Source organism: Metopolophium dirhodum, chromosome 9 (assembly GCF_019925205.1).
Source record: "Metopolophium dirhodum isolate CAU chromosome 9, ASM1992520v1, whole genome shotgun sequence".
Classification (NCBI taxonomy): Eukaryota; Metazoa; Arthropoda; class Insecta; order Hemiptera; family Aphididae; genus Metopolophium; species Metopolophium dirhodum.
Genome location: NC_083568.1, coordinates 10482890 through 10500821, shown reverse-complemented (window position 1 = coordinate 10500821; position 17932 = coordinate 10482890). Strand labels below are relative to the sequence as shown.

The 17932-nt window shown below is 31.7% G+C and overlaps 1 protein-coding gene across 1 annotated transcript in view; it reads left to right on the top strand.

Annotated features, from left to right (window-relative positions):
• The window catches only part of LOC132953099 (ras-related and estrogen-regulated growth inhibitor-like), an 81556-nt gene that overhangs the window by 60647 nt on the left and 2977 nt on the right, over positions 1 to 17932 (top strand). The window contains exon 5 of the mRNA XM_061025667.1: positions 10642 to 10820. Within this exon, the coding sequence (XP_060881650.1) occupies positions 10642 to 10820 (179 nt within the window). The remainder of the gene's footprint in view (positions 1 to 10641; positions 10821 to 17932) is intronic.

The window sequence follows — 17932 nt, the reverse complement described above, 5'->3', positions numbered from 1 at the left end:
TATAACTTCAAAATGTATTCTAATAAAAAATAAAAAAATCTTATTATACTATATAATAATAAACTAATGATATAATGTATTTTTTTAAACCCAAATCACTTAGGTACATGTTTTAAATAATGTGTTTTAATTAAATGTAATAATATGATGAGGTTTTTTTTTTTAATAGGTATATGGTTGGCGGTTGAAATTAGTGTCATCGTAAAAGTGCCATTTCTCATTTCTATACATTTAATTAAATGTCAAATGATATTTATACGTACATATTATACAATTCATATAATATCATATTTATCATATTTATCATATATACTTACGATAGGACATTGAACTCTCGTCATATTCCAGCTTAAACCCATGACTTTAATCCAATACATTTCAAAAATGTTTCTAATATCTGTACGCATTAATGTATCATGATTTATGTTATAGACTATAGTTATTATTGCCTATATAGCTATTAAACATAATGATTCACGTAGGTACCTAAATAAATATACACACTACTCCTATTCCTTTAGAACCTATCATGCTCACGAATTCTTATAGTAAACATCAAGTAATAAATAATTACGCATTATACCTATAATACAATATTAAATATTTAAATTTGATACTGAAACTCCTAAAGTTCGATGCACATGTTACCGGACAATAATTTGTAAGAGACATTCAAAAATGAATCCAACATAAAAATTTGAAATAAATAATCGTGAGAGGAGAAACTGAGAAAGTCTGTGTACTATGTATGCATGAAAAAAATTTCCACTTTTCTGACTTTAGGGAGGAAAATGTCCGATGACCGTCGTAATAGGTTGATATACATTATACACATTGCACAGTATAACCTGTTGACTTTGCGAGGCGTACAAATAATACGTAATAACACATTTATTGATTCGCGACGCGTGATGTATATAAATATATATTTTATATTACTTATCCTTTTCATAATTTATATTTTTCGTTAGACCGTCCTCGAGACAACACTGAATACATATATGTATATAGGTACTAAATATACCTATACACGAGCGCGACGTATTTATTTTTTTTATCATACAGCAGGTGTACCGTGAATTATAAGTATAGTGAAAAGAAAATACGAAAGAAAGACAGCGGATAACAATGCTCTCGATAAAATGGCCTTCGGTCCAAAAACCGATCCGACTCGATTCCACGCGCTCGTCCTTATACAGTTATTTATTAATTTCGCGGGATGCTGCATGCGGGACCTCCGGGCACCACTACCATAGGTAATGCCATATATAACGATATACGCGTAATAATAATATATACCTACCTACCTTGTTCCTCTGCAGTGCACGGTGCAAACACACACACTCTGCACACGGTTGTACACCGTAAATTCGTTGAACTCCAAACTGTCTATTGATTAGGTTCAACACCCCCGCCCCATTGTTGTTTGCTCATTAAAAATATGATATTATTTTGACGATAATGACGCGATACACGCGCCTATAATTATAATACTTGCAAGCAGTATCATAATATTGTAATAATGTCGACGTGTGCTCGGGAAAAACGTACACCGTGTTCGAAAAGTATATGGGCTTTTATTAATTTGAACGCGTGAGTTCAAATTCAAATTGGAGTATAGTCATATAAACCCTACTGCAGTCACACACCAACCGCGTTCGAATAACGCCACTACGCACGGAAAACGTAAATCATAATATGTACGAAACAGCTGAGTGTAAGTCGCGATTTCCCAAGCCGGAAACGCAATCGTTTAGGAATTTCGATTGACCGCGTGTTTACAATACGCGACGTCATATACGGTGTACCGCAACCCTAAGGGTTGTTTCAAAACAGTAGGTACGACTTGACCAATTCGCCGATAAAAAATATAATCGTTTGTTGTAGGCTTATATTGGCAATCTTTCTTTATAGCGGTACATATTATAACGTAATACTTGCGTACGTTTTACATTATATGTTATGTTTTGCACGACACACGTATCACGGTGAAGCTGGACCAGATACACGTGCGACGCATTGCGCGTGCCACGGTGATTATGGGTAACAACTTTCAGTAAACAATATGTTATAATGCAATATGCAATTATTATTTAATAATTATTATATTTCAAATCAATAAACGTAACGATATTCTCTACACGATTCGTACACTTTAATTCATGTCTACCTATATTATACCTATTTGTAACATTGTAAGGTTGACCTGTTCACGGTTTATGTATTATAAATTAAAATGTATAAGAATATTGTCGTATAAACGCGCTTTCCAGTAAAATGGTGCAGCAACGATTAAAATAATACAAAATATTTCTAGGTGCCATATAATAATATTTGTCAATCAATAAAACCATAAATGTAAAAGTTTTATAATAAAGGTACATCGCTTGTAATTTTGAGTATAATTTATATAATATGACTGATATATACGAATATAAAATTGTGTATAGTCTTATTTTTAAACGCATAATATATTATGTTTATTATATTAAAATATTATAATATTTTGTTTTTTGTTAATATATTATAATAATAAGTAATAACATTTTATATTATAGGTATGTTTATACGTCACGTTGAAAGGCTAATATAGTTATAACTCACTCGCGAGCGTCGAGATGATAATATATTATTATTATTATTCGTGTGGATTTATTTTCTATCATTTATCAGCATATAAGTAGATACTGTGTATTCCTACAGCGGTATGACACACGTGCACACATAAATAATATAAATATATTATATGGACGAACGATATAGATTGAACTTCAACAAGTTATACATTTGAATATGATAGATTGCCCGTCCGTATCGTGTGCGCGAGCACCGGCCAGCGGGTATTATAATATATTATATTATTACAACAATAATATTTATTTATTTATTAATATATAACAATATAAAGACACAACAATATAATATTATATTATATACCTATTATGGATGTTATGACTGATGATAGACTCGTGTATGACGGCGGCGCGTGTGTGTTTTTGAAAGCCGCGCTCGTCACATTCACGATGTAGATCCCCACCACCTCCACGTATAGGCCGCAGTGCTGGAGAAAGTTTGCGGTTTACGAACAGAAAATCATTTTTTTTTTTTTTATTGATAATTATAACAGAAATATAATAAACGGCGCATCGGTATCCCTTTGTAATAGACCTCTACACGTCTTATACACATACGTCGAAGGAACTCGTGTTGAAGGTTAGGTTAAATGTGAGCATATGATATTATATACTATGCGTTTTAATGTTAGCCATAAATAGGTGATAACTAAGATAAGTGATATATAATGCGGTGGATTCGGAAACCGTGCAGATGAGCCGGTTGTAAAAAAACGTGTCGTAATTTTCGAGTCGTGCGACTCACGTGTGCTGCGCAGTTTAAGTATAGTTTGTTAGGTACATAAAATTATAATATACCTACCTACACTTCACCGCGATCATGTCGCACAGCGCAATGATAATATAGCGATGGTATAATATTATGATGACAATTTAATGAGAAAATGTAACAAACGTACTACGCAAAGTGTTAAAAAGTGTTGATTACTATATTTTATTACGCTGATCCGGTGCATTTCGAAGACGCAAATTGTCATTTTCAATTTGACATGCAGTATTTATCGCGTTACGCAAATAATTATGACATTATTTTTATTGAACACGATTTATTATATACTACGTAGTCAGTATTACAGGTCACGTTATAATTGATATAAGTTGGTAGTATGTCTTTGGATTTGTTACAGTTTCAAAAAAAGTTTATAATATACGTGTATGGTAAATATTAATACCACGCAATAGAAGAAATATTTTCCGTGTAACATTGATGGGCCGCTGTCAAAACGTCAGAAATATATCTCACTCTATAAGTACCTTAAGAAAATGTATATAATATGACGTAGGTAAATCGTAAACCATTAAGTTTTTTAAGTAAATAATATTGACATCGCGGAGCGAAGTCTTATAGTGTATACATCTACGCATAATAATTAATATCGAGAAATAATATAGTTGAAGCAGATATTTTTCTTTTCGTCGTACATAATATTATATATAGATTGCGATCAGAATATTGATACATATTCGATGACACGGGATCGCCAGTTATACTGTAAATTGCTGTAATTAAAATTAAAATTTGAACAAACTAAAATTATACACCATATACTTAAGTAGAATTATACGCATATAGGATACGCATACCCTATTATTATATTATTATTGTGGACATCAACACTATTGACTGTACAGACCTCGTTAAAGATGATATACTTGAGATTTATAAGATCAAAAGAAATGTCACAAAATCACAATATGATTACCAAACGGAAAATGTAATTGCATTTTCGTGTACGTGGCGAAAGCTTATCCACGAGCTGCACCAATCAGGACAATGAAACTGTTGATTCCATTCGCATTTAAGAAAATCTACTCACAGGGATAAATATATACTGTGAGTAGATTTTCTTAATTTATCACGATTATAACTAAATTATGAAACAGATCGGTTACAGTGGCGTATTCAAGGGGAGGGGGGTCGGGTCTGGTTTCTCCATTTATCGACAGAATTTTCAAATTATTACTGTCCAAACCACTGGTTGTATACTTTTTACACGTTAAAAAATTTGGACCCTCCTTTGAAAAATGCCCGGGTACGCCCCTGATCGGTTATCAAGGATAATATTATTTCTCTATATCCATGCAAGAGAGCCCCAAATCCACACTGAAATTCAAACTAACATAAAAACAATTTAACAATAATCAACATCAATTTGGTGAGGGGAATATGGAATTCACGGTTGTTATACTTAATGTATCTCAAAAGGAGCCTTGTCCCAGATCAATTTAAGTAGCCCTGTGCACCTCTGTGCAGCTGATATAATATGATAATTGTATTATTTAATGTCCAATAGTGGACATTGTTCATAATACAATATAGCTTAATATTAAAACATAATAAACAGAATTATTCAATATTATTATATACGCGTAGTGGATTAGGTATAATATATGTTTATATGTTTTGTACTATGTGTACATAATTTACTCTCCATCAAATAAAAATCACTTACTCATATAGGCAACTATAAAATATGATATTCATTATTTCTTTTAAGCCTCTGTCAAAGAACAAGTTCTCAAAGTCTGCATTTTACTGTAGGTTTGTATAATAAGTTATTACTAATAACTTTGTACTGGTCCACTGGAATGGCATTGCGTCCGCAAAAACCCGAAAAATTGTCAAGTATCCTAGTTTGTATATCTGTGATTCAATGTACCAAGCCGGTGGAAATGCATTATTGCAGACTATACCTATACATTGAGTCTTGCAGTACCAGCTTATAATGCCTTGTATGACGAATGAAAATCAAAATAGTTGGACAATTTAAGAATTGCTCTTAACAAACTGCGGTTGTTGCGTCAACACCCACCACACCTGCAGCTAAGAATATTACGTGCAAATGTGTATGGGTAGTCGGCCGTTACGTAACAACTCTGAATTTATAACGACAAAACAAAATTTAAATATATCTACATTTCTCCGCAAATCAATAAAGGAAACAAAATTTAAACGATGGCGTACCCGTAGTCATTTACTTGCTGCACGGTTCGTCCAAACCAATTTATATATGAAAAAAATTTATGAGTTATAATGCGGCGACCGGTAGTTCCTGCTGCAGCAGCAGTGTCATCATTGAGCAGCTATCGGCTTGAGAGAAAGCGCGTAATGTGTCGTATATTCGATATTTTAATATTTTACAAGTATTGGTTTTTTTTTCCTGTCGTCATTTCTAAAATTCAAAATCGAAAACTCGAATTTCTCGTGCCCCTTCACGGGCGATATAGTATTACTGCGTGCGGCACAGTGGCGGCAGTATACATAATCGTATTACTGTTTTGATATTATATTATGACGATCATCGTCTGTCTCTATCCCGTCTGCGATATTTTTATTATTAAATACTATATAATATATTATACATAATTCGTACCTGTCGGCAAAATCGGACGGGACGACCGCCGCGCGTAAAAACGATCGGATTTAATAATAATAATAATAATAATACCTACCCAATATAATGATATTAATATATTATAGATTATTATAATGGACGTATCGTATGACGGGCTGCATTATCAAATCGCGGAATGACCGGACAGACAAGCGGCGATAAGTGTATAATATATATAATATTTACATAGCACGCGTTTGCAGATGTTATACGCGTTTTCTTGCGGTGGTCGAGAGTATAACAAAATCAAAAGTGAAAAAAATATTATGATAATTGCACAGTCGGTGTATAATAAATATAATATGCAATATTTATATATTTTAATCCTGATTTGTGATCGCATTCAACGCGCATATTTTGTGGTTTTCTCATTCGTTGTTTAATGATGATTTTCGTTTTTTACCGTTTCAAGTGATAATTACATAACCATGACTACTGCACCTAATCATAATTTAGGAGAAAAAAAACCAAATTTTCTCCATCTCTTGTATTGTTTATTATACTATTTTTAAACTTTCATATCCTTTAAAAGATTAAGTGTAGAGTGGCGGCGAGGAGTGACTATCTGGGCTCACAAAATATTATATGTGACCTATATAATATAATAATATATGCCTCAGAAAACATAAATCTGTAGAACATATTACATCGAAAACTGTTAGCGGGACTCACATGGAAAAGGTCATTTTTACGTTCATAATATTATGGTTTCAGAAATTTCGCAAAAAATAACGGGAGAAAAAACAGAAAAAAGCCGACATTATGGAATTTAGGAATAATAATATTATAACATGTAATATAGCATCCGCGCTAACATTCCATGTTTAATATGGAATCTCTCTCCGTCTGGCGCTCTGCCGAGACGCTTTCGTCGCCGTTCTTGAATTTCGTATGCGCCGCTCCAGAGAATCCGGAATTATAAAAACACCGGTATTTAATGTAATAATACTATAGTAGTATAGTGGTAAAACGGATAAAAAAACAAAAACGGAAAATCGTCGAGATTTAACAAATAAATAAAGCGTTGTAATAATATAATTAGAGGAATCTGGAATATACTCTCCGGGAGTTGTGGCAATATTAGTTGTAACACGCCTAATATCTAATATGGTGAGGATATATTTCGATCGAGAAATCGTGAGCGAGACTCGTCCGCTCGTCAAATGCATCACATACGATATGGCCGATATATATATGGGTTTCTTCTATGGGTAATATGCTAATATATATTATAATAAAAAATATAATATATATTGTATATATGCATAATGGAATCGAGACGATGTGTGTGTATACGCGTTTAGTCAAGGTCGATGTAGGAATATCAACGTATTATTATAATAATATATTATGTATTTTATAGTAAAATATATAAAAACATCGCTTTATAATCGCGTCGTTGTCGCTGCAGCCACCTCCGCATCATACGTATATAGTCGTTTTACCAGTATCTTGTGTATATGATAATAGTATTACATTGTATTGATCACAGTACGTCTAAACTGAAAATCGATTTTTATTTTTTGTTCGTTTCGATTTGTTCCGGTTCTCCGTGCACATAATATAATAATATAATATTATTATGTACACCTATATATATACACACTAGGTATATAGTTCCGCCGAACATACTGCTATTGTCGCGCCGAGCGCATACAACAATAATAATAATAATAATAATAATATGATATTATAATGAAAATAATAATATGATAAAATAATATTTATTATTATTCCGCTGATTAAAATAAACAAACAAAACGAGAAGGATAAAAAATGTACACGCACGCGATGTCTCGTTTCATTAGCGATCCGCGACGGCAGCGAGCCCCCACGGCATAATTCATATATTATTCGTATTTTAATTTTAATTTTAATTTTTTTTTTATGTCCGCGCTCGGCATTTTTCTCGTTGTTTATTTCGTATTGTGACGATGATAATATTATTATTATAATCATATTATTCGTTTTGTCTGCCGTCGCGTTATTGTGGATCTGCGACGTGTATGATATTTATATACGATGTACCTATACCTATTTTTAATTATTTATTATCCCGCGCGTTATATTGTAATATACCTAAACAATAATATTATATTGACATAATATGGAGACGCATAGCACGCCTATATAATATAATATGTATGTTTTGTTTAGAATATTATAACATGATAATATTATATAGACTTGGGTGTAATAATAACGTCGCGTATACGTCATATACGATCGCGTATATGATTTTGACAGATTTTGTTTTACGGGTTTGATGTGTACCCAGTTGTGGGTATTATAATTTATGTTATGATACTATAATACATATTAAATATTACTTAAGAGGTGACGATCGTATAATTTTTCGACTGCGGAAGGGTGTGAAAAACTTTTCTATGCACTCGTAATTTATTATTATTATAATTTATATTTAACCTACACTGCTGTTCATTGTATTCCATCGTAGCCCGTGTTATATATAAATATATATGAATATCGGTTGTTGTGATGTAGGTATATGGCCGTACGGTACCAAGGTCGTTGAGTTGCGTAAGATAGTTATAGGTATACATATATATTATAAAAAACCACATTCGTCAATAATCATATCCCACAAATGAATTAGACAAGGGAAAATAATGATTAGTGTACCACCGTGAAAACGGAATATCCGTAAGCCGCGAAAGTAGGTTTGACACGTTTGTACATAATAATAATCTAATATTGTACAACATAATATATTATACCTATATATCTACGTATTAACACAATAGACATATCATCATAGGTTCATACTCGTGTTTCTGATATAGGCCCGTGGAATTAGGTTTCCATTGCACAAGACCAATCTGGTCCTATATCAGGTATATAATATTTTATGGACCTGTGATGTTTTTTAATAAAAGTGTAACCTTTATTTACTTTTTACTCTGTACTCTTACTGTACTGCAGGTGTAGCAATGAAATTTAAAAATATATTTTAATCGATTTTACAAAATATTGTCTACTATACAATAATACAATATATTGTATTTAATAACTATCAATAACAAAAATAATAAATACAATATATTGTATTTAATAGCTATCAATAACAAAAATAATAAATACAATACATAATATTATTTTTCAGTACAACAAATTGTTGTATTTTTCATTTTTTTTACAAATACCTAAAATAATTAAAAGCATAAAACTGTTTAAAATTTTTTTCAACCGACTCTCCTCTTTCAATTCATTCGTCTAATTTTTAAATCTAATTTCAAATAGATCCCTAATTTGTTTATTTGTTAATTGAGTTATTATTTACTTTATTTTTGTTATCTTTTGCGTTAATATTCACAAAATCTCACATTTTGACTATAGTTAGTGGCTATTTGTGCATGTTTTGTAATTTTTATCGCGTATCACGATATTTAAGGATATATTATTTCCATACATATTCATCCGTTTTTAGTGCTATTCAAATATATAACCATAACCACCAAATTCCGAAGTGCAGCAGTGATTACTGCAAATAAATAACATTATAGTTTTGTTTTTAGAAATTTAATACAAATTGCGTCCCTCAATAATCGGCTACCACAATCAACTATAAAAAAAAATCAGTGTTGTTACACATATTTTGCTGCTCTCAACCTGCCCCCGTGCGCACGCCTATGTGACATATAATATAAACAGAGTATTTTATATACTTCTCGGTTCAATGAACATTTTTAAGGCGACGACGTTTCAGTATTTATTTTAGAGAGTTGCACAGGTGGAATTTATATCCGAAACATACCTAACTTATATATTAATTCATAATAATAGCAATAATAATTATTAATACACTTTAATATTATAGTCTATACTACGCGCCATAATTTATAAGTAAATGTCACAATTCCACCAGGAAAATTGGTTGAAATGTGCTCGGCCTTGGTTTAAATTTTTGGTGTACAAGTACAACTCATAAAAATACGAATTTACAATAAAAAAAATGATTACACTGTCCGCATATATTATTATTATTACAATAACAATTATTCAATTCGACGATAGATCGTGAAGCACTATAAATGCATACAAGGTGTCTCTAAAAAAATTAATATTCTTAAGTGGTTTATATACGGCTAATATCATATTGAAGAATAAATACAAAAATAAAAAATAAACATGGAATAAAAATATGAAAATGATTGAATACGAAATATATAATAGACAATAAACGCAATATAGTTAGTGCAATTGTGGAAATACTTTGAGTTATCTTACTTGAAAAAGATATATAATTTCTCAATTTATAATTTTCGTCAGTTAAAAAATTCTACTATCACTGATTTACCAATCTAATAGTAGTCCACACTTTGAATAATACAAAAAAACGTATTTGGCGTGTCGATAAGAAAATTCGTATTTATCAAACGTAGCATAAATGTACAAATCCTACTGTAAATATTACACAACGCTATACTGTCGACATATATATATATATATATCTGTTACATATTATTATGTTTGTCAATATTATTTCGTGTCTGTAACAATAACAGTCGTATCAATCATTATAGAATACATTAGTATATTATAATATTATAATAAAATTAACGTTTTTTATTTCTTTTTATTATTTTGTGCAGACCACTTGTTTGTACGATCACATACGATGGGCCGACGCATTCGTAATCGTCTACAGCGTGGTGGACCTGTCGAGTTTTAACGAGGCTCAATACCTTCTGGACGAGTTGAGCAAACACAAATTGCCGTCGTACTTCGCCACGCTGTTGCTGGGCAACAAGAGGGACTTGGACCATTCCAGGTAAAGCGTGCGAATCTCGTACAACAACGCATTATTAATAAGCTTATAAGTAATATAATATAATATAATATATATATAGTTGCATAACATTCGTAGTTAATTGTTACGGATGATTGCGTGCGTGTATATAATGGAGACGGAGTTGAGGGGTGGGTAGATAGAGAGAGGCATAGAGAGAGAGAGAGAGAGAGAGAAAGAGTGTGTGTGTGTGTGTGTGTGTGTGTGAGATAGATAGAGAGAGAGAGAGAGAGAGAGAGTAGGTGGGAGGGAGAGACAAATAAAGAAAGATATTGATAGAGAGAGAGATCGAGCCGCGAAAAGGAAAGAAATCGTATTGTGGAGTGTGTTCGGAACGGTATAAACTATAAGTGCGCCTAAAAACACGAAAGTGCAATAATATGTACACAGTATACACTATACTTAGGAAACGTTCGCAGTTATCATAATGTATATGTCCCGTAAATAGCGTCTCGGTAGTGCGCGCGCGATCGTCGTTATAATATTGCAAGAATAGCCGTAAGACGATACGTGAGCTCTATTGGTGACATTAAACATATATATATATTATATATATATCATATTGTGTATTATTTACCAACGTGTAAACAATAAAATATAATAATTACGCGTAGGTGGCGAAATGAAAATCGCCGGCACCGTCTCGTCTGCTCTGTCTTTCTCCGTTCTCGCGTGTTACGTTGCAGCGGCGGCGGCCAACAGCGTCCTCGCGTGTCTCATTGTTCTGGTTTCTTATTTATACTTACATGAAACGTTATATATATATATATATATATATACTTTTTATCTCTCTATATAGTCTCTTCCCGTGTCGTATGACAATAATTATAATTACGTCGAAAACTACTGTACAACTGCCGCCGCCGCCGCTGCCGCCACCGTCGTCCTCTCGCGCCCGCCGTTCCCACGACTTCCTGTTCGTGCATTATAGATATATATTATGATATACACGTAAAAATATATACACACATCACTGTGAGACTTGCCGCGTTTCCGGTTTGAGTGCGAGCGTATTTAGTCCGTCGTTTACCCGCCGCACGTGTTTTCCACGTTTTTTTACGACTTTTGGTGCAACCACACCAGCCGATCCTTAGTTTTTCTTAAATTTCTGCTACAATTATCGCTCACTCACCCTAATATCGAATCTTCCAAAAATGACGGACTATTAATTATTAGCCCCGCTGTCACTTGTAGTGTCGAGCGAAATGCGCGTTTGATCACCAGATTCGTATGTCATATTGGCCACCGCGATATTCAAGTATATTATATAGGTATATATAGTACAGCTCGTTCTCGTAATATTAATGGTCACGCTTGAAACATGAGAGGATAATGGCATAGCGAACGGTTATCCTAGAGCAGTGCTTCTCATACTTTTTTGTCATGGGGCCCCCAGCCCCCTAAATGTAATGTAAAACTGTCAAGGCCCCCTTAATCAAAATCATAAATTATTTTTTCTTAATTATATACTAAAATTACATGTATTAGCTATTTCAAACAGATAAATTATTTATAATGATTAATGATATTTCAGTTATTTATTAACTAATTAACCTACCGCACTTCGTTTTAAGCCGAACATTTTTTTTTAAAAAAAAAAACACTTTAGAAAATAGTTAAAATAAAATAAATATTTCACGACTCCTTAATAATATAGCTACAGCCCCCAGTTTGAGAAGCACTTTCCTAGAGTATTCCTGATGTTGATACAAATTACATTACATTGATCTAAAATATAGGTAATATATTTCAACTTCTTCGTTGATTTTTTTAAATTTTAATTCACAAAATATATCACATTTTTAGTGTTTGAAAAATCTTTAGATATATCAATATATACCTATGTTTCCAAATTTTACGTCTGGTTAGTTGATAATAATTTGTCCGGTTCATTAACCTTAGGTATAATTATTGGCCTAAAATTATTATAGACACCGAGGTGAGCTCCATGATAATTTGTCCGCTTTGCAACCCCATCCCACCACAACTGACCTGCACGTGTTAATGACACACATCGCGTTTCTGTACACGTGTGTTGCTCTGCGTTATAATAAAAATGGCTCTAAAAAAATACGTAAAAAGTACAATAATATATAATATTACCGCCGAGTTATTACAATGACCTATTAATAGCGATATATGTGCCTCGCTTACAATAATTACGCGTATTCGGCGAGTCGTCTGCTAATATTTTTCGTGCGTATGACAGGTACCGTCGAAGACGTGAACCTACATCGTTGTTGTATAATATAATATTACTCTAATTTCGTATGATAATGATCAACGAGCGGTTTTCTTCTTATTATATTCTGCAATTTTCCGCATCCGCCACGTGATTTTGACGGCGGTTACCAATAATTATGACTAAACCATCCGTAAAAAATTATATAATACAATATGAATACTAATAGCGTGTCTGTACACGTTACCATATACCTTCGGTCGTTTAAATGTCACTGTAAGGGTTTTCTTTTGCAGGTCTCGTTCTAAGAATGATTTAATCTTGTTCTAGAAAAAAAAGAACGCTTATCGCGTAATGTGTAACGGTTTTTTAATGAATTTGCACTGCAGCGGGAAGATGAGAAAATAAAAATGTGACACTCGCGTAATATTGTTGACCGATATAATGTTATAATGTGAACATAATATTATATGAGAGTTGGCACTTCCGGGAATATAAAACAAATTAAAATGTATATTTTTATAAGTATTTTTTTATTTTTGCAAACTGCAAGTGGGTATACTTTATACATTTTGATTTTAAATGATGTTTTAAAATATTATTTATCATATAATAATACAAAGCGACGGCTCCACGCTGAAATAAATATTGGTTAGCAAATAAATTGAATGTGAATACAGTTCCAATATTGTGTAGTTAAACTATTCATTATTGCTGAGCTAAGTAGTTCAAGTAGAACCATGGTTGGGCTTTTCGGTAAAGCACGATTCCGTATGTTTTTTCCTTTTTGTTTTAACGTTTCTGTTCAATTTTTAACCATTGATAGTCTGTCAAACTTACCCTAAAAACTACACGAGCAATGTTGCCATTTATTAATACTATATATTCTATATCTTATTTGTCAATTGTCCTAAATAAAAACTAAACATTTTATACAAAAAATTAAAAAATCTCATGTTTGGGCAATATCATTACGTAGGTGTACAAGTTTCGTCAACATAAAAGTATGTATTTAATTGTGAATATCGTACATTGTATACAATCACAATATATAAAACTCTATAACTGAGTCAATTACGTAACTTTTGGAAATCTTGACAGAAATCTTAGGTAAAAAAACGTACGGAATCGTGTGCCTTAAAAAGTGCACTATATTCCGTTCACTGCGCAGATAAGGAGCGTATAAGGAGGAATCGTGTTGGTCTCTTGACTCTTACACTTTTTCTGATTTAATTTTGATGACATCATTTTGATTATTAATATGGTATTGTACATCATTGAAAGATTAAACTACTTATTTAAAATTAAAATTAAACTTATTCTGTTTTTTTCACTTATACCATGGATTTTATAATATATTATAAAAACAATGCTTATACGTTATAACTTATAATTAGGTTTATTTTAATTAATTTGACCGAAAATTGTAATATCTATATATTCTTTTGAATATCATTAATATAATGACTAATGATCAATAAAATGTAGGTAATACTGATTAGGTGCCGTGATCTTTTCGATATTCCCTGCTATTGCCGGGAATACATACCAAGTAACGTACCCGGAAATTGCCCAACCTTATATATTATATGACTACTATATAATATTTTGTCTCTATATTATATTTATTTATTTAAATTTGACGAACGGTTGCGCGTAGGAATGAGAGTTTTTTTGAACAAACATTGCACGGAAACGGTTCGTCTGCCGCGTGTGTAAATTAAATTAGGTAGGCCCTCGCTGTATATTATATTATTTTTATACTGTTCTTAAATTTCTAATACACATTCGGAAGTGCCTATATTATATATATATATACATATAGGTACTCTCAAGACAAACATCACGGATTTTGTTAGTCCTTTTTGTTTTGTTTGTATTCAAGTTTCCAATAATGAATTCATTATTTTCAACTAAGTTACGTGCCTACCTATTTAAATACGTTAAATATATATATATATTACGTAAGGTGTTTGGATACACGTTACGACTAAAATAACGCATCGGATAATAAGCCAAGTAGACGATCTCAAAGTTGTCGGACTGATTTTCTTTCGGTAGTGATAATTTAATATTGTTATTCGAAAACCGTTACACGCGTATTACGACGTACGTGTTCACTAATTGGTGTAAGGATTAAACTGTATTATAGTTAGAATAGTTCACGTTCGTATATAACAATACTTATAACCGGCAAAAAAATAATATCAAAATAAATAATTGTTTTAGTTGCTTATGCTCTCTTTAATATGTACGTGACCGCACTGTAATTTCCTCAAAAAACAATTAACTGTCCTTTGAAAAAAAAAAACAATTTCCTTTTGTATCACTTTTAAAATTAAAATTCTGTAACAAAATAAAATGTTAAAAAAGTCTTATGAAAAAAATGATAGTGTAAAATGAGAGAAAAATCACTATACCTATATATATTTACGATACTTGGTATATTTTGTTGAGCGTATAATTATTTGTCAAACGGGATGATTCGAGACTCGTAAATGGATCTCTCTCAGTTATCCGTCGTCATAATAATTACCACCCACCGGAGGATATGGTTATAAAAGACCAACACATATACCATGGAGGAATGTAATGCTTCCTCGGAGCGTTTCACAAAAATGCGCATCATAATAAAAACAATTACATTGCTCACGTTTATGACATATATATATAAACAGTACAGCGTAGAGTATTCCGTCGGAGGGTTTCGAAATAGAATCGACTTTGTGCAGCACCCCTCGAATCCTCTCGACGAGATGCTGTACCGATCGCCCTACATTGTCCTTGGAAAAACAAATCTAAAAATAATTACGAAACTTGTTTAATATAAAACTTTTTTTATTAATACGGAAATAACAACCATATTGACGTTGTAGCCGGGTCAACAGCCCGAGAAAAGGCTTTTCGAACTCTTACAATAATATTAATATTCAATATAATATTATATAATATATAGGGATTAAATGTATTAATACAAAATAATATAAAGTGCCGCCATCCCCCCACCCCGGGGCACGGCAGAAACCTACGGGTGCCCCATTAGAAATTCTGCCAAACACAACACACACGTGTACCAACCTACCCAATATAAAAACCTACCAAACCTACCCAATATAAAAAAAAAAAAAAAAAAAAAAAAACCTACAGTGCCCTCCCCACACCCAATGGCCTATGTTGCCGCGGGTTACCCATTAAAAAAAAAAAAAAAAAAAAAAAAAACAAAATAATATAATCTTTACGCACGCGACATAAAGCTGACATCTTTAAAATTCATAACGCTTATAATTTATATATTATACAGTATTCGTGTACAGATAATATTTATAGATTGACTTGTGTAATACTATAATAAAATTTAAAACAAAATAAAATTATATTCGATGGATAGAAATGTATATTAGCTGCGAAATTCGTGCAGAAAACGAACTTTCAAATATATATTTACATTGGCTTACATTCGTTCAATTCTGCATATTTTTTATATTTTAATCCTCATATTATATGTAGGTGCTTAATATCGAACTAATATTTTATTTCAAACAATATTAAGCTTTTTGCGTCGGTCAGTTGGTAGGTGAAAAAACTACGGTTGTTGCTTCTGGGTGTGTGCATGTATGTATACAACAAATTAGAGAGCAATTTTCACTATATATCTCAAGTATAATTACACCAAATATAATAAAAATAATCAATGGTACCATACGGGGTTGGTAATTTATTCGCGCTAATAAAAATCGTCAATCGAAACACCGCTTTCACTTTCTAACGTAACCATCCTATATAATTGGCAGTAATACGTTAAGAGACAAACGCCCAAAATATTTACTATATGTTATAATATAGGTACCAATAATAATTGTCCATACTCGTCACTTATGGATGAACATTAAAAAAAAAAATACAATTTTATATATTAGAAGTTAGAATACAGTCATAATTGTATATAGAAGTTTTTGATAAAACTACGATTTAACCATAAGACCGTTTAAACTTATTCATAAGTATAACCGTATGCATAGGTACTTTACCTGATAATTTGCATATCATTATTAGTTACCTATTAATAATTGAATTTAGTCTTTAAAGAATATTATATTATACCAACATCGCTTTGCTTACATAATTCAATTATAATACTTGTACTTCCATGTATTTTAACCAGCCGTGCGTTTATATAACATACAGGGAAATGGAGTCACGAGTCACGACAGTTGTGTACCTGAATAGCCTATCCGGAACGCCGCGTGATCTTGATTTTACTATCGTATAACTTAAAATTGAATAATATAAAATAGACTATACCATTAGAAAAAGGAAGAGATTCTTCAACAATTCCTTACACGTTTTTCAAATTTAAATATTTTATTCTTAGGGTAAAATATAAATTCATAAATAAACAATTAAAATCTTTTAATTTTAAATATTTGAAAACTAATACTTTTTCGTTCTTGTTCGAATACCGCAAACCCATCAAACAAAATATTTTCTCATTTGAATTATAAAAAAAATGTTGTCTCTTGCTTATTATAATACCTATTCTAAATACATCTGCAGTAAAACTACTTTTAACCACCATAAAAACAAGCCCGGTCTTTTTTTTAACTTGTAGTTTAGTTAAAAATTATTAATGCACTCAATGTTTTCTAATTACCACCTTGGTCACACGTAATAATTTATATACAGCTATATCATAACTTGGTGGTATCATGTGCTCAGGTATGGCTATATGTTTCTAACAGTTATTAACACTAAACAACACATGACAGGTTATGTAAGACGCGTAGTTAATATATTAATATGTCTATGGTTCAAACACACATAAAAATATTAAATTAAATGTTTTATATTAACCTCTGATATAGAATTTATTATTAAGACGTTATCAAATTTTTTTGTAAATTAATGAACTGGC